Source organism: Ailuropoda melanoleuca, chromosome 13, assembly GCF_002007445.2.
Source record: "Ailuropoda melanoleuca isolate Jingjing chromosome 13, ASM200744v2, whole genome shotgun sequence".
Lineage (NCBI taxonomy): Eukaryota > Metazoa > Chordata > Mammalia > Carnivora > Ursidae > Ailuropoda > Ailuropoda melanoleuca.
Genome location: NC_048230.1, coordinates 29,353,952 through 29,377,738, shown reverse-complemented (window position 1 = coordinate 29,377,738; position 23,787 = coordinate 29,353,952). Strand labels below are relative to the sequence as shown.

Here is a 23,787-nt window from a genome sequence, read left to right as displayed (position 1 = left end):
GTCCTTATGACCGTGGAGCTTATGTCCTAGTTAAATTCCTGGAAAACATACGCACATTCTCCAGTGTGTGCCCTGTGCTGTATTAGCATAGTATCGCAAAGAGCCAGCAGTGCTCGTAGGAAAGGCCTATTCACTTTACTGCAGGAGCATAGGAATGGGAGAGAGGGGACTGGGGTGGGGGTCAGGTTGGTTAAATGCAGGTGTTAACTCTGGGAGCTGCATCCTGCTAATCACTTAACCAGGCTTGAAAACTTGGTTCCCAAACTTAGAAGAAAAGGTGACTCATTCTCAAGGATTCTGAATCAGGAAGAAGTGGAGGAATAATAAAAATCTGATTGTTAATCAGAGGAAAGGCAGGGAGCAAGGAGGAAGTAACCTCAATTGGTCTGAAAACCACGCCACTTGTGTGAGCAAATGGGCCCCATGAAGGTGGAGGAGAGGGAGGTGCCCAGGCAGGCTGAAACAGCCGGGAGCTGGCACCTTCTGCTCCCCAGTGACAGCCAGGTGAGCAGGGCCCCACAGTGTCCACTACACCTAGATTTTAGTGATGGCTCCTGGACAGGGAAAGGCCGACACCACAGAGGACCAGCAGTCCTCAGAAGCCTAGGCCTCCTCAGAAACCCCTGTCCCACAGTGTTTCCTTTGTGTGGCCAAACAAAGTGATCTTTGAGAAGATGGTCAGCCAGGCCAGCCAGGGAGTGAGGTTGGGAGTCAAGCAGCAAGCTAGAGCCAGCAGGCCCTAAGCCCTGGCAGGGTCAGCCCTTAAAAGGAAACCACAGTGTAGTAATGTCACAGGACGGGCACCCCGCCAGCGAAAGGGTGGCTGAGCCTGGGTTCACAGGAAAGTCAGAGGAGGAGGGTAAGGAATAAAGAGAAAGTATAAGAAAGAGGAGGGAAGTAGAAAGGAAGGCAGCAGGGGAGGGGTAGGAATGAGGGAGCAGAAGGAAAGGGAGGAGCAGGCATTTCAGGTCCCGGAGAATGCAACCACCTTCCCTAAACAGCTTGACCCTCTGGGCTGATGCATAGCTCCACTCCCCTGCTTTATGGGCCAGCCCTTTGTTTGACATTCTACTTCCTCCCTGAAGCCACCCAGGCTTCCTCTGTCTACAGTGAGTCTCTCCAGTGGACTCCTATAACTGTTTCCCAAGGACACCTCACTCCCGAGATCTGGGGGAGGTTCTTCCTCGTGTTGTGAATTATCCTTAGGTAAATTAATTAAGGGCAAAACCGAATTATCCGTGTCTCTCTATCCCACAACACTACAGCACAGAGCCTGGCCCAGGGACGCCTGATCAATCTATGCTCATGGACATGGCAAGTGGGGAGTCCCGTGAGGACAAGGATGCACTCCCTGGTGTTTGAGGCAGGGGTGCTGATAACGTGTAACCACCAAGGACCATACCCCAGTGGGGAGGAGGTAGGGGGAAGGCCAGAGGCTGGGGAAATAGCCAGGTGGTTGTGTGCCACCCTGGTGAGCCCCCGCAAGTGGCGGAGAACAGACCACGGGCCAGCAGCTCTGGGGAGAGACAGCTGCACAAGCGGGGAGGTCAGGAATCATGCATGACCCCTGTTCACCCATTTGGACAGAGTGCCTGGCACAAAACAGGTGCTCCGTAAGTGTGTGTCCCTGAGTATCTGTCACTGGAGAGTGTGACGGCAGCACCACAGGATCCAGAGCCGAAACCAGCAGGCACACCACACTCTGGCTGGAGGCGGGGGAGGGAGCCTCTGGGAGACTACAGGCGCTGCCTGGCTTCCCGCATGAATGCAGCTGCAGCACACTGGGGAAGAGCTGTTCTTGCACCGGCAGGAGGCAGGAAGCAGGCGCTGACCCAGGCAGCTCTGTTTTATGGCTTCAGGGGCGGCCAGCAGCCGAAGGAAACGCTTTCTGGATGGGATCCCTCCCACACGGTGTCACACCAGACCAGGAACCACGAGGCGTGGAGGAGGAGTAGACCTCCCTCTGTCCCTGGTACCCCCAAGGGGCTATCTGTGCACCTCTCCTAGGACAGCCCTGTCCCCATGGTCTCCCACCTCAAACTTGCCCATTCCCTTTGTGCTTTGACTATGATGTTAGTACTATTAAATATTAAAATGAGCTGAAATTCCTGCCTCACCCCCTAATTCAAACTGCCGTTTGTGTGTGTATGTCTATGTGCACCTGATCTCTCTCTCTCCCCTTATCTCCTTGATCTCATTTCTCTCCGATCTCTCAAATTTTATTAGCGTGAGAAAAGGAAACAATGCTGCAGATAATAAAAATAAGCCATTTTTATGTTACTTGGGCATGCTCTAGAATGATACAGATTTACCTTTCTAATCAAGCTTTCTTAAAGACTGATGTTCAAGTGAACATTTGGGTGGATGAGCTCAGCTCCTTAAACCCCAATGAAAAGGAAGCCAATCTGAGCCATAGATTAGATCACCATATAATCTCTGTTGATTGGCGGTGCAATCCACCCAAAAACCAATCCCAACCAGTTTGCAAATGTCTTCGATCTCTGTCACAAGAGGGATCAAGCCTCAGGGATCATAGCCCAACAAACACCTATCCCCAGTGCCCCAGGAACTACTCAGAACTGCATATTTGCCGCTGAGAGTCAGCATGTCTGCAGATCAAGACTACATTCACGTTAGTTTGGTTTCTTCTAGCTGGGGAAGCATCCTAGGAGTGGTCTTTAAGGGCAAGGAAAAACCAGTTTCAGATTTTCAATGGGCCTCACGATTTTGCTGAATTTGGTCATGAGAAGGACAAAACCTCAGTATCCTGCAGATAGAAGGACTCGACATCACGATCCCCCGTCTGCAGGCTGGACTGCTCAATGGCAATGCTTGCCAATTCATGTGCTGTCCAGCATGCCAGCCACTAGCCACACGTGGTTCCTGAGCAAAAGAGGAACTGACGTTTTCATTTTTCATTTAATTTAAATTTATTTAAATTTTACTTACGTTACAATTCCGTTTGATGAATTTAAATTTAAATAGCCACATGTGGCTACTATATTTGACAGCACAGATCTGTGACAGTAGTGCCAAGAGTGATAAGAAAATAGTGCTGACAGATCATAAGAGCTTGCAATTTTCCCGCCATTGTTCCAAGTGTATGGGCTCCTTAAATGTGCCCCATCGTCCTGCTTTTTTTTACTATTTTCCAAGTCTTGTGATGAAAAGACAAATTCATGTAAAATTAATATTACTAACCTTACTAGATATTCTGATATCATATATTTTCCAAACCTGTAACTACTAAAAATCTAATTACCATCAGTCAGTGATTTTTTTTTTTTACCTAAAGAGTTGGTCCATATCCTTGAAAGGATTAGGAATCAGTGACTTTAAGTATTAGCAGAAGGGTAGATGAAAGAAAAGAAGAAAACTGTCCTCACCTTCAAGCTTCCCCACTCCCCCCCACGCTATTCTAGGAAGGAAGTCCCTTGGAGCCCAAGCTCACTTCCGCTTCTGTGTGTACCCCAGGAGCAAGGACTTGGGGAGCCGAGAGGGATTAAAGAGAACTTCCTTCTGTTCCACCATGAGAGTGGAACGCCATCAACACCATCCACTCGGCTCTTCCTGCCAGGCCTTCCCGCGCCCACCAGAGCCCCGGCCTAAAGCTTCCAGAGGCCACAGATGTGCGAGCATGCTTGGGTACAGGGATGGGAGCGCGTGCAGTTCCACTCACCTGAGCACATCTCCCCCTTGTAGCGGACACAGGAGAAGTCATCACACTCGCAGTACTTGCCCGTGATCTTGCCAAAGTCACTGCTGTGGCAGACGCACTGGCCACACAGGCACTCGCCGCGCTGGCTGCAGGCAGGCTGGCCCTCCTGGGGGCTGCACTGGTCCTGCTGGGAGGGACGGTAGTCCTCTTCGGAGCACTCACACTGGGACCCCAGCCAGCCAGGCCCGCAGAGGCACACCCCGCACTCAAAGGTCCCGTTGCCATTGTTGCAGCGATGGCTGGAAGGCTCGGCCTGGGCCTGGCATTCACAATCACAGTCGAAGGTGACCTGGACCGTGAGGCTGTCTTTGAAGCCTACAGGCTTGATGGTGAAGGACTTCTCCTTCTCCTGGGGGCAGCCGCGTACCTTGGCCTCGATGCTGAAGCTCACCTGGGAGGAGAGTAGGATCGCGTTCAGACGCCAGTGGACCCTGTTAACACTCCAGCCCTGGAGGGAAAGAAGCTGGGCCCCGCCCTGCCCTGCCCGGGGGAATATCTAACCCCTCAGCAACCTGGAGTTCCTCAGCCTCCCCACAACCCAGGTCTACAAAGCCAAAAGATGAGCCTGGGCACAGCTGTCCAGTTATATCTGGCTGGGTGCACAGACGTAATCTACGTCATGAGATCGCTTGGGGTTTTTTTAATTCACATGTGAAAAAAGCCAGCTCAAACAGAACAGAACCCGTGATCTTATAAACACTCTGCTCTGGCCAACTAAGCGAGCTGCACTGATTACACCACGTCATATGTCTTTGTAGCAAGACACACAAAGCACTATTTTGCACCACACCACCACACAGTGACCAAGTACGGGCTTGGGAGCTACTGCTCCATTTCCAGAACATTTCATCACGTGCACCATCATATACCCTTCCGGCCAATATTTCTGCATGGGGTATGTGCACATGTTCTAGAATATAGATAGACGTATGGACAGGGGCTAGAGATTGACATGTAGATGCTGTCGACACAGATATAGCTATCCCCCTTCCTGCGTTCCCCCCCCCTTCACCAGTCCTTCCCCCTTAGGCAGAATAGAGGAGAACCAACCACTAAGGAAAGAAAGCCATAGAGGCCGCAGAGGGACTGGAAGAGCAAAATGAACATTCGCTTTCTGCAAGTCTGGAGGGGGTATTTGGTATTTTTGCCTGTTTCATTCGCTGTTGAATCTTCAGCAGCTAGAATGATGCCCAGCATGAAGTCAGTGCTCAATAAATCCTTACGGATGACACTGCCTTTTACAATGCAGAGGAAGAAAGACATTACCAACCCTGGTGGAGGTTGGAGCCTGGTTAGGGGTTGAAGGTTAAGAAATATTTTCATTTGAGGGGCGCCTGGGTGGCACAGCAGTTAAGCGTCTGCCTTCGGCTCAGGGCGTGATCCCGCGTTATGGGATCGAGCCCCACATCAGGCTCCTCTGCTATGAGCCTGCTTCTTCCTCTCCCACTCCCCCTGCTTGTGCTCCCTCTCTCGCTGGCTGTCTCTATCTCTGTCGAATAAATAAATAAAATCTTAAAAAAAAAAAAAAAGAAATATTTTCATTTGCAATCAACTATGCATGCACAAACAGGGGTAACCTAAATGCACGTTTTTAAAAAATCCTGGTGGGGAAGTTTACGTAACAGAGAAGTTTAGACAAGAGGAGCCTCAGGGGAAAAGGTTGGCAGGTCCATTATATCTAACTTGGAATGACCTTCAGGAAGGAGGTGCAGGGAAGGAAGGGGAGGGGTGCCCACATACACTCGGGGGGACAGGCCGGGGTCAAAGCGGCAGCTTCAGCCTCTGCCCAGCTCAGCCCACCTCACCGTGTCTCCAATCTTGAGTCCGACACAAGACTTAAGGCCTGGGATGACCTCATTGTTGAGACAGGTGGCATTGAAGGACAGAGACAACTCCTCAGGGAGGTCACGCACTTCCAGTTCTACTTTAGAGCGGATTTTCTACGCAGAGAGGGGCAAAAGAAGGTAAGGAGATGAGTTGAGAGGAAGTGGAGACGAACCAATTCCATCCCAAGCAGAATCTATCAGGTGGCCCTGGACTCACCCCAGCAGTGCCAGACGCTGAGGTTCACCTTGAAGCTGCCAGAAGAGGGCACCCCCAGGAGCCTGTTTCTTACTATATCTCCTGCCCAAGACCTGCTCCTCGCTCTCTCTCTCTCTCTCTCTCTCTGTCCCCACTGGTGCCTGGGTGAGTCTGGGGAAAATCTAAACCAGCTACACCCTCCTGCAAGCCTCATGGATGTGCAAAAAAGTAGTGCCAATACGGGTCACCTTGGAAAGGAGCCTTTTTCACCTAATTTTTAACCTCACCTTCCCCATGGCTCAGCTCCCTCTTCTCTCTGCTCTTGGAGCCCTGCCCCTCACCCTGTCCTTCCTCCAATTTCAGGACTCTTCTCCTTCCTCATCACCAACCCCATCCTCTCTTTGCCTTCCACCTCCTCTTAGCTCTTTACCCATTGCTCCTAAAACTCCCTGGCATTCCTTTCTGGGCCATTTCTCTCTCAGAAGGCTGCACTGCTCCCAGTGCTGGCCATCCACGAGCCTCTAGAAGAGTAAGAGGAAGGCAGCGAAGGCTGCATGGTGGACTAGCATCCAGGACTCCCAAATCGGAGCCCTCCCGGGTCATGCCAAGTGAGGTGGCTTCTTAGCAGGCCCATTCCCAGCACAGGACACTTACTCCATAAGCATCAACAATGAGCTGAAGGACATTGCTGGAATCGGTAGACAGGATCCCCACTGTGGTCCCAGGGATGAGCTCACTGTAGTTCTAGGAAGACAAAGATGTGCAAGGCTGACTGAATGAAGACGGGTGGTCTCCAAAAGCCCTCCCCAGATCAGACTGAGGGTCTTGAAATGAAGATTGAGGCAACAAAGGGATATTTTACTTGCTACTGCCGGTAACAAATCTAGCAGTTTTTCAGCCTTGAGTAAAATTATAAAGAACCTCTCACATCCTTCACCCCCACTAAATGACTCCCCTCTGGCTCTGCAAACATCAACACACCCATCCTGCTAGGTCCAAGGTTGGAGGAGAGAAATCATAAAAAGGAATCATTAGCTCCTAGGAGCAAGTTGGAGGAGGGTCTTTCCTGGTTGGGGACATTGGCCCAGGGTAGTCCATGCTGGGTCCCTGAGACAGGTCCACCCATCACCACTCCAGGCAGCCCTGGGGACATAGTCACCTGGTAGAGATTGACTACATTTGCAGTTACGGCAAAGATCAAGTTGATGTTTTTCTGGGATAACTTCTCGGTCATCAGCCCCAGGGAGGGATAATCCTGTTAAAAGGGAGGACATGGAGGTCAGTTAGGAATTCACCTCTATTCACATAAATCCCTGGATTCTACACCTTAGAACTCGGCTGATTTGGGCCGTGGCCCAGACAGTGGTGGTGCTTACACCTTTCCACCCCATGATCAATGTGAGGCTAGGGAGTAAGCAGCAACACAAACCCAGCTGTGAACTCCAGGGATAGATGAAGAGGCAAAGGCTGGTGGCATCAAAACCAAGCATCTCTTTCTTCCCACTAGACTTCAGTGCATTCATACCAAGGAGCAGCTTGCATGAGCCAGGTACTGTCAGGCCTCACTTTGTTTTCCATTAACTCATTTAACAAACATTTATTGAATGACAGATATATTATAGTCTCTGCTGTCAAGGGGCTCATGATCTGGTGCTGAAGACAGGTACAAAACAAAGAGAAGATCCAAAGAGTGGCATGAGCAGGAAGTAAGGAGGGAGCAGCAAAGCGGAACTCGGAGTCTTCCTACCCCTCGCTCTCCGTCCCGTATGTGTCAGGCCTCATCGTGAAGTCTCCTCGCTTTGTAGCTATTGACAAACGCCTCGGCCTGGCATGTGCATCCTTGTGGGGCCCCACCACGTGGTGGTCTCAGCCTTCCTTGCCAATCAGCGTTCACGTCTCTCCCTCTTGCACTTACCACTGAGCCAGCCCGCTCTTTCTCCCCCATAGAGTGGCCTTCTTTTCGATAATCCTCCTCCTTCCTTAGGACCCAGCTCAGGTCCCACCTTCTCTGGGAGGTCTTCGCTGACCATTCCTTGACCATCCCAGTTCATGATGAGCTTTCCTCCTTTGAATCCCTAAAGCCCTTATCGAGTGTGCTACCCTTTAGCACTAATCATGCATCTCGTATTCTTGGTAGCACATCTCCTCAACTAAACCTAACCTTGCCTAGATTAGGTGTCAATGATTACTGACTCACCCAATGCCTGGCAGTGCCCGACTTGGCCACGGCTGACACCAAGGAATTCAAGCCACAATGGGGATGCTGGTGAATTATGAACATGTGTCTGGGATCCTAGACCTTGCAGGGAGCTCATGAGATCATCCAGTTCAGACTCCTGCCTTTACACAGGTATACCATTAGGCCACCTAGACAAGGACTTGCTGTATTGTCTTTAAGAGAGGAACACCTACCCCCAGATACCCAGGGTATCAGTATTCTGAGGATCTTACATTTCTTTATGGCTTACAGCAATTACACTCCCTTCCTCTTATTTGACACTCTAAAGCCACAGAAAACAGCTTATCAGAATTCTTCTCATGTACCAGGTAAACTTCTTTCTTTCAAGCTAAATGACTTGCAGCCCTTCAACCTTTCCCCACAGGAACAGATATCCACTCCTTTGATCATCTGAGTCTCTTTTTCCTCTGTCTTCGTCCAACAACCGCAAGGGAGCATGGTATTCCAAGAAGAGGCTAATCTGTACCCAGGAGACAGGAAGGCCTGCTTTCCAGCTGGACCTGCAAAAGTCCTTTAGGTCCATTCTGGATGCCATGATGCTGCTGTTGGCATTGGAGGCAGGGGAGGTGGTAGTGCAGTGACCATAGCCAGGACCACTTATAATGGCTGTGCCATCTGTCCCCTGGATGAGGGTGTCCAATTGGTACAAAAGGCAGTAGGAGGCCAGGCTAAAACAAGCCCTGCGCCCTGCCCCAGGTAAGAGCTGCCATTTGCATTTTCACACAACGGCTCTGCGTAGGTTAGGGAAGCCCTGGCCATAGTGAATTGGGACCAAAGGTGTACCAAGAATCTCACCATGGTAGTGGAGGCAGAGTAATGGTTGTCACTGCCAATGTGACACTGCCCATCATTGGGCTGGACGATGCCTGCCAGCCTTCCATCCAGCGCTATATGGGTCTTGGCATCAGTGGTAAACACCAGCAAGTGGGACGCATCGTTCCTCCAGCCAATCTTCTCCTGTTTAAAAAAAACAAAAAACAAAAGAAAGAAAACAAAGCCATGTCATTGGTAGAAGACAAAGACCCAAGCACTTCCATGCCTGAAGGGCTAAATAAGTCATCTTGAAGAAAGGCTTCAGTCCCAGTCCTGGGAACACGAGCTGGAGCTTTTTCCAATTTGAGGGTTTCTGCTCTCGTAGGAAAGGAGTCTCAGCAGATGAGTGCAAGCAGCTGAAAGACACTTATTTCAACTCCAAATATAACTTGATATTTGATAATCACACAGCCTGTCGAGAAACCCACCTGCATGTGCAGAGCTGGGTGGGGCTAAAGGAATCCCATCTGAACATCTGCCCACTTTGTTAAGGTTAAGTCAACCCAGCCTTGACTCTGATACACTTCCAGAGAAGACAGGATGATGCTCTCCCCAGAAAACATCTGAAATCACTGAGTTTCAAAACATGTCAGCTCTGGCCAGGGGGTGATAGACACAAAGGTTGCATATCAGGAGAAACATTGCTCATACTGTACAAAATTCGGCTTAGTTCCTCTTATTTCACACACAAATCCCCACAGTTGAACCACTTCCTTCCCTCATTTTAATCTATGCCAACCCCATCAGGCGCTCCGTGCCCTCCAAACTCACATCACAGACTGTAGCCTGCATGATGGCATCAAAGCCACCCTCCGGGGCATCTCGGTTCCGAGACACACTCTGCTTCTTCACTTCCTCATTGAAGCGGGTCACCTGGTCAGTTAGTGTCAGCACATGTTTGTAGCCAAACATAGGCAAACAGGTGGTCTTCATTCTGGGGAAGAAGGGGGATAATTTAAGCAGATACCCTGTTGGAAAAGGCTGCATGGGGAGTGGGAGGGAAAGAGGGGGAGACAAACATGGATAGCACACTGCCCAGGCCAATCCTATACAACCACAATCACCCAGACAGTTCAGACTCCAAACCCCTCCCGTCACCCGAGCCATCAGATTGGCTTTCCCTCCAGCTAGCCTAGAAGATAATACAGTGTGAGCTGTAGAACCAGACTGCCTGGGTTCGAGTCCCAGCTCCTAGTCATGGGACCGGAGGCAAGCTTCTCTATAAAATAAGGACATGATTGGTCATATCGCATAAGAGTTATTGTGAGGCTTAAATGAGTTAATTCGTGTAAAGCACTTATTAGAGTGAGGTTCTAGTTGCTGCTATCACCTTAGGTTTAACACTTCTCTAAAGTAACATTAACACGATGATAAAGCAGAAGTTCATCAATAACTTAATGTCCATGAACCATCAACAAATTGATAGATCTTTGCTGGACAGGAGCATTTCTGTCCCCAGCCTAGTGGCAACTGATGGCTGAGACCTTTACTGGGGAAACTTTATAACCCAGACAGGTCAAAAGGGTACATCATATAACTTTGAAAACTAAAACGTAAATTCGTATGTTGTCAGGCTCACTAACCATCATTTTAAATTATTATACTCTGTTGATTTTTATGGTCTCCACCAATTAAATAAATAAGCCATTCATTCAGTTGTAAACCAAAGTGTCAACAGAGGCATACTTATCAATTTTTGAATTTACTAGAAGGTTTGATAAATATCATTTCTACTCTTTATATATCCCTCTAGGACATAATTCCTTGCATTTTAGCTCCATAGGACTCAACAGTCTTGATGATGAGGAGGACAATGGAATCAATCTTTTTGAAATCACAATTCCTCTATTTACTTCTCCATAAATTTCTCTCTACTTTTATCTCATTTCCCTCCCATTCTCTCTTATCTCCTACTTAATTGTGACTAAGACCAAGAAGGTGATTAGTTTTCTTTCTGGAAATCCTCCACCCTTTCTAAATCATCTGGGTCTCAAGGGTCACAGAGGTTTGGGCAGTTCCTAACATTCCAAACAGCCTTGGATTCTACTCCAGATCCACAGGCCAGCTCACTTGCCAGACAGGAAGCCCAAGGTAGAAAGGAGATACGATTTGGCCACAGCAGCAACCGAGCTATCCTAGAGCTAAAAACAGGAAGCAGGACTTGGACCTGCCTGAGACAAAGGGGAGGGATGCTGCCCCGGCTTCTACAGGAGGGACTTACTCATAGCAGGGGTTTTTGAGGGCCTCTGGCGGGGAGAGGTACATGTATGGTGACACGGGCTTGTCCACGAAGGCCCCGAAGCCAATCCGCAAGTTACTGGTGAGCTTGTGCATCTGCAAGGCCAGCTTGGTGCCTAGGTTCTGGATGCTGGACAGATCATCTTTCATGGAGTAAGACAGGTCCATCAGGTAGTAGATGTCCACAGGGTAATCCTCCACTTGTCGGACTTGGATGGAGAAACTCTTTGAATCATCTGGAAGGCAAGGGGTTGTTTGTTGTTCTCCTTTTTCTCCCTCTAAGACTTCATTAGTGGATTTGGACACAGTTGAGATTAAATAACTTCTTGATCAAATCAAACTTGAAAGCCCTGGTCCCTTCCCCTCCCCCCTTGCATTTCTATTCTTCTTCCAATCTCTTGATCCTCTGATTTTTAACCTCTCTCTCTTTTTTTTTTTTTAATTATAAAATTCTCTACCCTTTCTAAATGCCCATCTGTCTAACCCTCTGGGTCTCAAAGGTCACAGAGGTTTGGGCAGTCAGTACACTTCAGACTGTAAAAGGCAGGAACTCTGTCCCAGCCTTTGCTGAATACCATAGCTCCCAACACATGCCTTCCACAAAGAAGGGACTTGGTTAAATCGTCTTGATATAATTGGAAAGTCTAAACCAATGCTTCAAAAAACCTGTCTCATAGCCTAATCCTCCCTCCCCTGAAGGTCTCCTGCCCCTATATTCTCTTTGCCCCTGTGCCCCTGCCCCAATCTCATCTAGAAAGGGGGCTTACAATTACAAATTGCTTTCTCACCTTCTATCTCATTCAAGCCTCAACACAATGCTGTCAATTAGGTAAAACAGGCATTGGGGGAAAGAAGAAATAAACATGTTGTTGAGTTCCTACCATATTAGAAGGATTAAGTAACTTGTCCAAGGTCAAATGGCTAATCCATGGGACAATCAAAATTCAAACTCTCTATTTTCTGATTTCAGGTTCCACTACCTTCCATTTTTCTGCATTCTCCAGCCCACACTGCACCTGACATCCTTCTCTTCCTATCTCAGTTTCATTGCAAGCTACATCGCCAAGGTTCAGGCCTCCATCTTGGGCCTTGTGCCCATCTGTCCAGGATCTCTCCTGGAAAAGAGCCCCTTCCCTACCTGGCCGGAGCCGGAGTGCAATCCTCTGAGGGCTGACTTGAGTAATCTGGGAGCTGTCTCCAGAGCCCTTGTCGCTGAGGGGCCTGGCCTCCAGGATGCGGGCCTCACTGACGGGGAACTCGATCGACTCCGGGGCACACTTATCCTTCAGCAAATTCTCCTTGAGGTTACAGCGGGGAGAGCCCAGAGGCAGGGCCTGTAAGACAGGAGCAAGGTGAAGCCCTGTGGTCAGAGCGGTGTGGCTCTCTGCCTCCAGCAGGCTTGGCCGACTCCCAACAGCCTCGAGCTTACCCAGCCCTCTGGAGCTAAACCAGCAAAAATGAACTCAGGTGGTCCCTCCTAAGATAGCCCATTGTATAGAAGGGGGAAATTGAGGCACCAGAAAGGTTGGGCAAGTGCCTGTTCATGGATTGGTAGCTAGGAAGAGGGCCAGTATTGTAAGACGCCTGTTAGACCAGCAGTTTTCCAAATGAAATGCAACCCACATGTGTGTCCCCAAAATCAGTGTAGAGGATCTCAGCCATCCATTCATTCAATAAAATGCAACTGAATAGAAAGTATCAACATATATAAATAGTAAAAGTAAATATTGTTTTGCAAAATGTTTATATATCGGGAGTTGGATATAATACACGCTGATATATAATATATTTCTTTCTCTAGGTCAGGGTCAAACAGGTTGGAAGCCACAATGTTAACACACTGGCTGGGGTGTGAGATTCCTGAGGGCAGGGGCTGTCCCCTCTCGCTTCCCAGCACCCATCCCGGGAGTCACCACGAAGGTGGGGCGGGGCAAGGACAGGGAGGCAGCAGAGTCGGGGCTAAGAGCATGGGAGTGGACTGGCTGGGACTACATCTCAGCATTGCCTCTTGCTAGCTGGGTCCTGGGGCACATCACCAAAGCTCTCCAGGCCTCACTTCCTCAGCTATAACATGAAGATAATAAAAACCCACACTCACAGGGACGTTATGCAGGACTAAATAAAACAATGCATATAAAGATTTATACATTTATTATTTTAGAGAAAGAGAGAGAGTGGGGGGAGGGGCAGGCGGAGAGAACCTCCAGCAGAGTCCCCACTGAGGACAGCACAGGGCTCCATCCCAGGACCCTGAGATCATGACCTGCGCCAAAATCAAGCCACTCAGCTGATGGAGCCACCCAGGTGCCCCAAGACAATGCACATAAAGCCCGTAGTACAGTGCCTGCCACAGGACAAGTGCTCAATAAATACAAGCTATTGTTATGAGATGCTCTATAAATAGCTCCAGGATAAGTTAGTTATGAATAAACCCCACAAGCTTGGGCAAATCCCACGATGCCATGCACTGACCAGAGCCTATCCTATCACTTCACTTTGAGCTTCCTCTCTCACCCTGGACAAAGGGCAAATGGTGCACCCTTCCAGACACCCTGGGGTATATCCCACAGCTCTGTGTGTGTCTATACCTGAGTACTGAGTGGGGGGCCTGCTGCACTGGAAAGAAATCCGGAAACAGGCTCCCTCCTGGGTCTACCACTAGCTAGCCTTGTGCCCTCAGACCCTTCACTTCACCCCTCTGAGCCTTGGTTCTCACCTGTTGGGTAAAGGGGTTAGGAGATGTGGTGTTTTCAGCCCCTCCCTGCTCTGACAGCCAGCACATTGACCCAGCACTGTGTGGGCTCCTGAGAGCTCCTTACTTGCCAGGTTGGGGGGACAGGCCAGAAAGCTGGAAAACTCTTCCCTGGGCCTGTTTCACAATATTTAGGCCTTCAGGTTCTCAATCCTTGCCTCCATCCCTACCCACCTCCTCTCACAACCATTTCCAGAAGTCAACCAAATAAACCATACCAATCAATATCCCAGGAAAACTGGTGTGGTTTTTGGTTTGCTTGGGTTTTTTTTTTTTTTAAGATTTTATTTATTTATTTGAGAGAGAGTGCAGAGCAAGAGAGAGTGAGAGAGAGAGCAGGAGCAGGGGGAGGGGCAGAGGGAGAAGCAGACTCCCCACTGAGCAGGGAGCCAGATGTGGGGCTCCATCTAAGGACCCCAGAATCATGACCTGAGCCGAAGGCAGACACTTAACCAGCTGAGCGACCTAGATGCCCCAAAACCGGTGTTAACATTTATTGAGAACTCACTGCATGTCAGGCTCTGCGAAAAGCGCTTTATGTGGATTCCTGCACCCCTCCCGCTTACGGTTCTCTCATGTTGGAACTATTATTATTATTTTACAAGTGAAAAACCTGAGACTTGGGGACTTCACAAATGAGGAAGCCAATCTTACAAGAAAGAAATCTAAGGCTTGGAGAAGTTAAGTAACCTGCCCAAAGTTCCAGGGCTAAGAATGGCAGAAGTGAGGTGCTGACTAGATTGTCTGACTGAAATGATACTCATAAAATGATGGTTTGTGTTAAATGCTGTGTAGAGTGAGAATCAAGGCAGAGAAGCCGAAGTGTGCAAATGATGGTCCCAGAAAGACCACACCTCAGAATGCCCAGGTAGGGCACAGAAGGCAAGATGGGGATGTGGAAGGTGAGGGAAGGACAGGTAACGTTCTGCCTCCTTAGTCCCTGCAGGTGACTGGTAACCATATTTCCAGGGGAGGGATTTGGCCACAAGGAACCATCCACACTCAAAAAATCAGGACTCTGTAGCCTAAAACCCCTCCTGATGCTCAAAGTCTCTCTCCCTCCTGCCCTTGTCTGATAGGCTGAAAGTCTTCCCCAGGTGGGTGGGAGCATGACAACCAACAGTGCTATAGACTGAACGTCTATATCCCCCAGAATTCATATGTTAAACCCTAACCCCAAGGTATTAGGAGCTAGGGCACTGGGAGGTGACTAGGTCTTGAGGTAGAGCCCTCATGATGGGATTGGTGCCCTCAGAAAAGAGGTCCCAGAGAGCTCCTGGATCCCTTCTGCCATGGCATAGCCAAAAGACAGCCACTATGACACAAAACTGGCTGCTACCTTGATCTGGGACTTCTCAGCCTCCAGAACTGTGGGAAATAAACATTTGTTCTCCAGCCACCTGGTCTATGGTATTTTTGTTATAGCAGCCTGAATAGACTAAGGCAAACAGCATGAGGACTCTCCTGGCCCTGGGGAAAAAAGGCTTCTGGAAGCCAGCAGCTTCCTTCTCTCCAGTTCAGCTTCACAAGTATGAGGTGGATAAATGGCATCGGCAATGGGTAACAGTTCCTAAGACTTAACCTTCTCGGCTTCCAGTGGGGACATCATGGATCCTCCAAGTCTCCAAGAGAGATGAAAATGCCCTCCCTGCTCCCAGCCCCGCCCAAGGACAGAATGGCAGAGGGAAGAACTTGTGGGCCCTTGGAGTTTTTGTGCCCAAACTCCTCTTGCTGCCCCTGCAGGGCTCTCCCAACCCTTGTCCCTCGGGAAGCAGTCTCCTGCTCCCAGCACTCCCTACCTTATCTCTAAGTCCAGCTGCCCACAAAGGCCCAGGGAGAAAACCTCCCAAAAAAGGCAATGACTGGATAGATCAAGATGCATGGAGGAGCTGATCCTTTCCAGGGCCAAGACAGAGGCTGAAGGAGAGAGGGAAGGGAGACCAGGAAGCTGAATGAGAGCAGCAAGGCCATTGTGTATCTTTAAGCTGCATCAGTAAAGGTGGAGAATGTTCTGGAGGGGGTTTCCTGACTCCCTGCTTTCCAATGTGACAGTGCTTCTTACAAGAAGGTTTGAAGTGCTAAGCCCTGCTGACAGTCCTTATGGTTTGTTATGAATTTCCTTAGAAATATAAACACTGAGAAACAAAAACTGTTTCCCTCCCTCCCTCTATGGTCACTGACATCAGAGGTCAGGAACATAACAGGCCTGCTCTTCAGTCACGCTCTCCCCGAAAGCCTTCTGTCCCAGAAGGATACCAAGGCGGTGACCTCAACACACTTGGGCAACATTCCCTTTCTTAATAACCCAGACTGGGAAGGTAGAGGAATGTCTCTAGGTTACTCAGAGAAACAACTGGAAGGAGGGAGGAGGAATGTCAAAGTTCCAGTTCCCAGTGAAACCGGATGTGACCCAAAAAAGGGCAGAAATAACCAAGACCCAGGGGAAGATCCCGAGCACAGAGGTGGGAGGTTCCAGCCCACACATGGTGTCAGCTGAATGCCCTCCCTCTCCTGGGAGAGTGATGCAGGCTATTAGTCCCATTCTCCATTCATCCCATTTTGGAAATTAAAGCATGAAAAACTGTCATTATCTTACCTATCTCACAGGCTTGGTCAGGGGGTCAAAATATGAAAAAATCTCAATATAAGTCAAATATATTCAAATCCCTTTGATAGGATATAAACAAATAAATGTATATGGAAGGTGACCCTTTCTACTACTACCATTAAAATTATACTATTATTGCATACTCTTTTCTTGGAGGACAAGGGGCAATAGGGCCTGCCACTTATTTTTTTCCCCAGAAAGCTACCAAATGCCTCCAACCAAAATAAATTAACACTGTTTTCTTGATGGACATTCAGTGAGGACAAGAGATCACAAGAACATACAGAGAAGTGTAGAAGAGACAGAAAGAAGGAGAGGAAAAGAAAAGCACTTTGATATACGGTTATTGGTATCCATACCCCCTTGTTTATGGGGGGGAGTGCTTTCAATGTTATACTTTTATTTTTACAACAACAAGTTGAGAAAAACTCTCAAGATAAACATTTAAACTCTGGATATTAAAAAAAGAGGAAAAGCAGTAGAGAAGTGAGAACAAAATTATGTTGTAACTAAAGAGGAATTAAACAATGGCCCCACACCTGTCCGCCACAGATGCGGAGAAGAAATAAGTCTCTCCCATTGGAGTCTTCTACTTGGCTAGACCCAAACCCATTCTTCTTCGCTCATCCTTGGCTGTCAGTCTGAGTGTGGGCTGGTCCGCCCTCTGATGTATACGCAGAACTATGTAAGAGTTCCTAGTATTTCCCCCCATCTTAGAGTCGCCAAACTTAGTAAATATTTGGGACATACTTATATCAAACAGTATTTGTTGTTGAATTCAAATTTCACTGGGTGTCCTATATTTTATCTGGCTGCCTTAACTCCACCTTCATCCACCATGACCCCAGATCAGCACCTTTGATCAGCAGCGTTTGCCAAACTTGCTATCATAACAACCCATTCCAATGCAAAAGGCCCAGCATCCATCCTAGGAACCTTTCTATTTAACAAGCACCCCAGGTGATTCTTACAACCAGGCAAGTTTGGAAGGTTCTAGATTCCAACATGGCACTAGTGAGACCAAGACCATGAGTTGAATCTCTGTGTGATCTTGGCCTCTTTGCTACATTCACAGCCCAGAGGCAGTACACCACCCCCACCCATATCAGTATGCAACCACCCCCCCCCCCCCCCCACCCCCCCCCACCCCCGCCAAGAACACACCCTATGCAGATGGGCCCAAAACTCTGCACTCATCCACTTTGGCTATGTTTTCCTATTACCGGGCCAAGCACTTGCTATACACACCCAGAGCTGCTGTCCTCTAGGACCAAGAGAAAGCTGAGCCCAACCAGTTGTTTTTCCAGGCACTGCCAACCCCGCCTGTGACAGCCACGGTAGGGGAGGCAGAAGCAAAGGGCCCTCTAGGGTCAATTATTCAACAAGTCACATACAAAATGGCCCAGCCGGTTCACTTCTGGTTTTTTAAGTCAACAGCCAAGACACTTTCAGCAAGTTGAGCTTGGTCTGCGCAGGGAAAGCCCTCAGGGAAAACAAAACAAAACAAAACCCAGCAGTCATGTTCAGGTTACAGCCCGGGATTCCCACCTCCCTCTCCTCCCTGGAGGAGCCTGGCTGACACACTTTGCCCCACACTGAGCTCCTCCATTATCTCTCCTCCCCTCCTCCTCCTTTCTCAGAGACAGTTGTAGTCATTCACTAAACTGTTGGCTTCTCCCCCCACTTTCCTGTTTATATTCCATGCTCCCAGAGAATATCTTACTGGACCTTCTACTTCTACTCATCGGTTTTCTTTGGTCCATGATGCACTCATTTCCTCCCTGACTCACCCCCACCTCCTCCCCACCGTTCCTAGGCAGGTCCTACCTTATGTTTTGATCCCACCCTGCACCTTTTCCCCATGTCCTCCCCTGGTCGGCCCCAGGGGACAAAATTCACCCTGGTCATCCATAAATACTCTACACTTGCCTCTCCAAAATCTGGTTACATGATCTATGGGCTTTGTCTGGTTGGGCCTCCACATACCTCAGCTACAGGGCTGGTCCCTGTGCAGATCAAAAGGGGTGACAGAGACTCCAAGAGTATGTTTTCTTTTTCCCCAGACCCCTCTCAGCCACATTTGCCTGCCTTTTCTCTCACTCTGGGTTGAAAAGGAGAGAAAAGGAGCGGGGAGCATCCTCAGAGGGACACTAGGGCTTCTCCCCTGGCTACCCATCTGCTCCAGCCAGCTTCGGGCCACCCAGGCCAAGAAGCTCTCCCTTCCTCGAGGACGCACTTGTAGAATGCCAACTTCCTTACAAAAGCAGCTTACCAATATTATGATGGCAACCAAGGGAAGGAGGATATGGCAGCTGAGAAGGAAGGAGGCCACATCACACTTGAGCAGCCAGCTCAGCCCAGAGGGGTGGAGAACCTGTGGGGGTGGAGGGGATGGATTCACCCACCCCCTTCCCCACCCCTCACTCCCAGCCCCAGGGAATGTTTCATTTGCTAAATGAAGTCAATGTGGCCCAGATGTTGGGCAGCTGCCTCTGTAAGCAGTTCCCGTGCTGAACGGTACAGAGGCAAAGTAGTGTGTTGGGCTGGCCTCCACAGTTCTGGCACTCCTCCTGTCTAGGGATAAACACAGCCTCCCAGCTCCGCCCCCCACGCCCCCACCAGCCTGCCAGGGAGGTTGCCTTTTTAGGAAACTCAGCAGATTGGGAAGAGAAGCAAAGAGAATGAGGAGGCTGGATGGGAGCAGTCCGAAAACTGCAGAGGGCAGAGATGCGCTGCTGTGACCCAGAGCATGCCTCAGGTAGCCCGGAAGCAGCCTGGGCCAGGAGTTCAGGTAACCACCTGCTGCAGGCCCAGGCCAGTGACTCAGCCTTGGACTCTGTAATCACTGGAATCTCTCCAGCCACACTCACCCCCCGGCCCTCACCAGCTCTGAATTCCCATCCCAGCCACAAACACAGCCATTCCCTCAGACACACTCATTCCCTAGGGCCCCAGACACAACAAACCCTCTGCCTAGACACAGCTAACCCCTTCCTGTCACCCTCCTAGCCTCATCAAATTGGCCCAGCACTTTCTTTCATTGACACCTAAGAGAGGGAAGGAAGGAGGAAAATAAAAAAAAGAGAGAGGAAAAGGTAAAGCTGTGGGGGCCCAAACATCAGAGGAAAAGGGAAGAGAATAGATCTTCTGACTAAACATTCCCCCAGGGAAGCACAAGATTTCTCTTTTATTTGCCTTTTAAAAACTCTGAGATGTTTGTAAGCCAGCATCCTTTCTATACCAAGAACCATTTGCTGCCTCTCTTTTTGATACCTGAAGCCCTGCTTTCCTGGGGTCCCCCACCCCAACAAAAAGCAAACGAAGTGTGGTAAAGAGGGATAATAGCTACAGTGAGACCAGGATCCTAACCAAATTGGCTCATGCTAGGGGCCACACGGCAGCACCTGGACGGCATTCCCAGCAACAAGCCCATGACAGCTTCCTTTAACATCCATCAATTGGAAGGCTTCACCCTAGCTTTGCTCAGAAGGGACAAGGGGCTTGTGTATTTAGCAAAGAGGAGATGCCCCTCTGGGTCCATTCCTGCACAAAAGCAGCTGAGCCCGGGGAAGAAATAAGGTCAGATGTCTTCTTACCTCATCTGAGCACCAGGCACACAGAGGACTCACAGCCAGACACTGCTGGCAGGAGCGGACGCCTCGAGTGGTACAAATGTTGGATACTGCAACAGAGACAAAGGCATTAGCGCACAGCTTGGCTGAATGGGGTTACTGGCCTGCCCCATTCTTCCCAACTTCCCCAAATACCCAGAGTTATAGCTCTCAGAGGCACGCAGCAGGTCTGACCATACCATAGACATTCACCAACCACAGGCTGTGTGGCAAGGAAGAAAGAATGAGAAAGGTTAGAAGAAATTCATCACCACCCTCCTTGATGAGGCCCCAGTGATGACAAGTGCTGGAGCAAGACTGAGCCTTGGACCCGAAGTGTCAGGTCATAACTGATGGAAAGGCCTTAATTAACAACTGGTTTGACACCTATGTGATACATAAGAAAATCTGAGGCCCAGGACAATGCAACATGTCCTCTCTCCAATTACTCTAGTGATCGCTTCACAGGCCCTACACGGGGATCCAAGGCCCTGATGCACTAACATGAACACAGCCTAAATATGCTGGGGGGGGGTGGTGGGTGGGAGATGTTCCATGGGCCGGCCAGGACAAAGCAAATCTTCTGAAACTGCTCGAGCTTCCCAATACCTTCCCAATATCTTCAGGTCAAGGTGTAGAGTGGTCCAGGGAGAACTTCAGAAATGTCAGAAAAGGCTGACTGAAATAAGCTGGAAGGACATGGATTGGAGTTGAAGGGCCCGTATTTGAATTCTGAATGTTCTTTACTAGCCGCATCATGACCTTGAGCAATTCACTTAACCTTCATGAAATGGTAATATCTACCTCACAGGATTTGTGCACTTGGTACACGACAAAATGCCATTCAAATGTGAACAGTCTTCACACTGTCAAAGGACAGAGAAAAAGCTGGGGGGAAGAGCAGATACAAACAGAGGGACCAAAATACCCAGAGTAGCCTAGCCAGAACCAAACCCCAGGCATTTGCTTGGACAGAAGCTCTCATCCTCCCTGCTTCCCCTGGCTCACCCTTCTAGGGCTCAGCTAGGTAAACCTCCTCTTTCTGCAGTGCCCCCAGGAAGGCCTTTTCCAAGATAAGGAACAGACTGAGGAAGATACATTCCCCTCATAAGCCAGGTCCTTCATCCAATTTTCTAAAGTGGTCCCTTTGCCCCCAGCTGCTAAGACCAACAAATTTATTTTTAGGGAAATCATCTTAATCAATGGGGTGTCTTTCCAGTGCCCCCAAAACTTCTCATCAAGCTGAATGTCTCAGTCCATTTTACTATAGTGTGACTGAACTTCCTTCCAACATCTAGACAAAACATACCCAGAAAATGTGTGCGTACACACACACACACACACACACACACACACTATTGTCAAGAAAAATTATCCAAAATTTGGAAATAGGCAAAGGAAACACCGGGTGTCCTTTCAATGTAATGCAGGGTGTTGACAAGTAGACCACCATACTTATGGATTACCTGATTTTCTAGAGGGGTATACCTTTGTTTGACCTCTAATGATTAGGATATTTTATAACTCTATAAGGGCAGAGGTTAACTTGTAGAAAACCAGTAACAATGGAAATGACTCTTGATGAGAACAGTGTACATGATTCTTGTCCAACAGCAATGCAAATCATTTGGTAGCAAAGGTAACCCTCTGAAGGTTAGGGTTTATTGCCTTGTAGAATATTAACCAATTTCAAAACTGTCACATAACTGATTTCAACGTTCCTTTGATTGACCAACTATAAATTTCCCTTTCCTGAATTTTCTAGAGATTTTTTTAAAGTAATCTCTCCACCCAACCTGGAGCTTGAGCTCAACCCCAAGACCAAGAGTCGCATGCTCCACTGACTGAGCCAGCCAGGGTCCCCTCCCTTACCTGAATTTTCTTGGGAACTAAACATCTTACTGCTTCCCTCGTTAATTAAGTTGAATAAGTACTTTGATACAAGTTCATGTGATATTTGTATGGTAATCATACTTTTAACTCTTCAAACATTACATCTTAACGATACCCATCTGAGGGTCTCATTGGGGTCAGAGAGATCTAACAGAAAGGGTAGGTGCCCAATCAATAGACCGAGGTCTAACTGAGTTACCATTACTAACGTGGCCTTAGGCAAGTCATTTAACTCCTCTCAGCCTGTTTCTTCGCTCGACTATTCCTAACATATTACAGTTATTCATCCATCTGTCTTAACAACACTGCCACCCAATAGATTTTAAGCCCCTTGAGGCCTGCCCTGCCCAGCCCAGGCCAGCCCCAGTCCTTGCACAAAGCAGATACTCCATAAATATATGTTGGAGCAAATGGAGGGGTATTGCACTAGATCGGTTTGGTTTTGTTTTTTAAGCAACCGCGCTCTTGTCTCCAAATTATGCCTGGAATTTCAATAGAAAACATGGAAATGGGTTGAAACAGTTCCTTGACAATTTAAACTTTCATTGTCCTCCTAAAAACACCAGAATCATATGTGGAATCCTGGAAGTCCCAGATTTCCTCAGAGCTTGAGTACATCTCACTTCAAAGGCCTTTTCCAACTCCACAATTCTGCAAGTGGGGTGCTGCTACCAGCCCATGAGTAACCCCTGGGCCCCGGCCTCTGACGTGACTACACCCTCACCCAGCGAGCACAAGGACTGAGAGTTGGGAATTAATGGCTATGGTTCCTGGCCTGGCTCTAAGGTTCCAAGGCCACCTCTGAGTTGGGGCAGCCCTCAGCCAGGCACTGTCTATCTATAATGGAAGAAAGGTAGCCAGTCTTCCCAGAGCTGCTGGCTTCAGGAGGCCTCACAGTTCAGAACCCAGAACTCACCCAGAAGGCTTTCTGCTGGCAAGGGCCGCTGGGCCATGTCTCAGCTCCCAGTGGCTCTTTTCCCAGCCAGATGTGAGCACAGCCCCCCTTACTGCCTTACTGAAAGAGCTCTGAGAGGAGCAGAGCCTGAACTATTTTAGGTCTCTCCCTCCCTTCTTGAAGTTTCCATGGGAATCGGCATCCAGGGGATAATTCTGGACAGAAATGCTATCGGTTTTCACTGGGGGGGGGGGGGGGGTTGAGATTTTCATTGGTTGGGGGGTTGCAGAAGTGCAAGGAGATGTCAGGAAGAGTGAGAAGAGAGGGCCATGGGAGGTATGGACACATCAAATTATCTCTGCAAACTTTTTCCCAGCCTCTCCATTTTTCCATCCATTCATTCTCAAATTAGCATTTATTTGCCTATGAGTCCTTGACTTGTAGCCACAATAGAAATTCTTGCTAGATGGTAAATAAATAACAGCAGGCCCCCTCCCAGTGAATGGGCAGCACCTGACCCCAGAGGATGAGACAAGCTGCTGGGATTTGTTCTTTAGGAAGTCATGCTTGGGGAGTCCTATCAGCCAGTTCCCTTTACCTCCTCTCTCAGTGAATCACAGGTTGATTTCGTGAGAACCAGCCATTCCCCCACGATACCCCCCACCAAGACCTGCCACCAAGGGTAAGTTCCCTGGATTGCAGTGGCTAAAAGTGCCTGACTCATCAGAAGTCTCTGCGCCTGGGCCATGCCGATTCAGTGAGCTGCATCTCTGAGGCCACCCCTCCCTCCTGAACATGTGGAAGGAGTTTGGGCCTCTGTTTCCAGTCATTCATAAGGCTATGTTCCTGCTTAGCCTCAAGGGCTGGGACTCAGCCCCGCGGGAGTAGGGGCGATCCTCATCAGAACTTTTGTCATTGAAAAGAATTAGCAAACCCCCACCACCCATTTCCTCTGAGGGTTTAACCAGAGCCAGGAAACCAGGTGGATTGGCCCTGGT

At 48.9% G+C, this 23,787-nt stretch overlaps 1 protein-coding gene across 1 annotated transcript in view; it reads right to left on the bottom strand.

Annotated features, from left to right (window-relative positions):
* The window catches only part of ITGB3 (integrin subunit beta 3), a 36,901-nt gene extending 13,364 nt beyond the window's left edge, over positions 1-23,537 (bottom strand). The window contains exons 1-10 of the mRNA XM_034640707.1: positions 23,388-23,537; positions 19,987-20,118; positions 12,169-12,364; positions 11,014-11,266; positions 9,564-9,726; positions 8,775-8,936; positions 6,900-6,995; positions 6,395-6,484; positions 5,524-5,658; positions 3,680-4,109 (exon numbers count right to left, since the gene is read on the bottom strand). Of these exons, the coding sequence (XP_034496598.1) occupies positions 3,680-4,109; positions 5,524-5,658; positions 6,395-6,484; positions 6,900-6,995; positions 8,775-8,936; positions 9,564-9,726; positions 11,014-11,266; positions 12,169-12,364; positions 19,987-20,118; positions 23,388-23,537 (1,807 nt within the window). The remainder of the gene's footprint in view (positions 1-3,679; positions 4,110-5,523; positions 5,659-6,394; positions 6,485-6,899; positions 6,996-8,774; positions 8,937-9,563; positions 9,727-11,013; positions 11,267-12,168; positions 12,365-19,986; positions 20,119-23,387) is intronic.
* Positions 23,538-23,787: the final 250 nt, after the last annotated feature.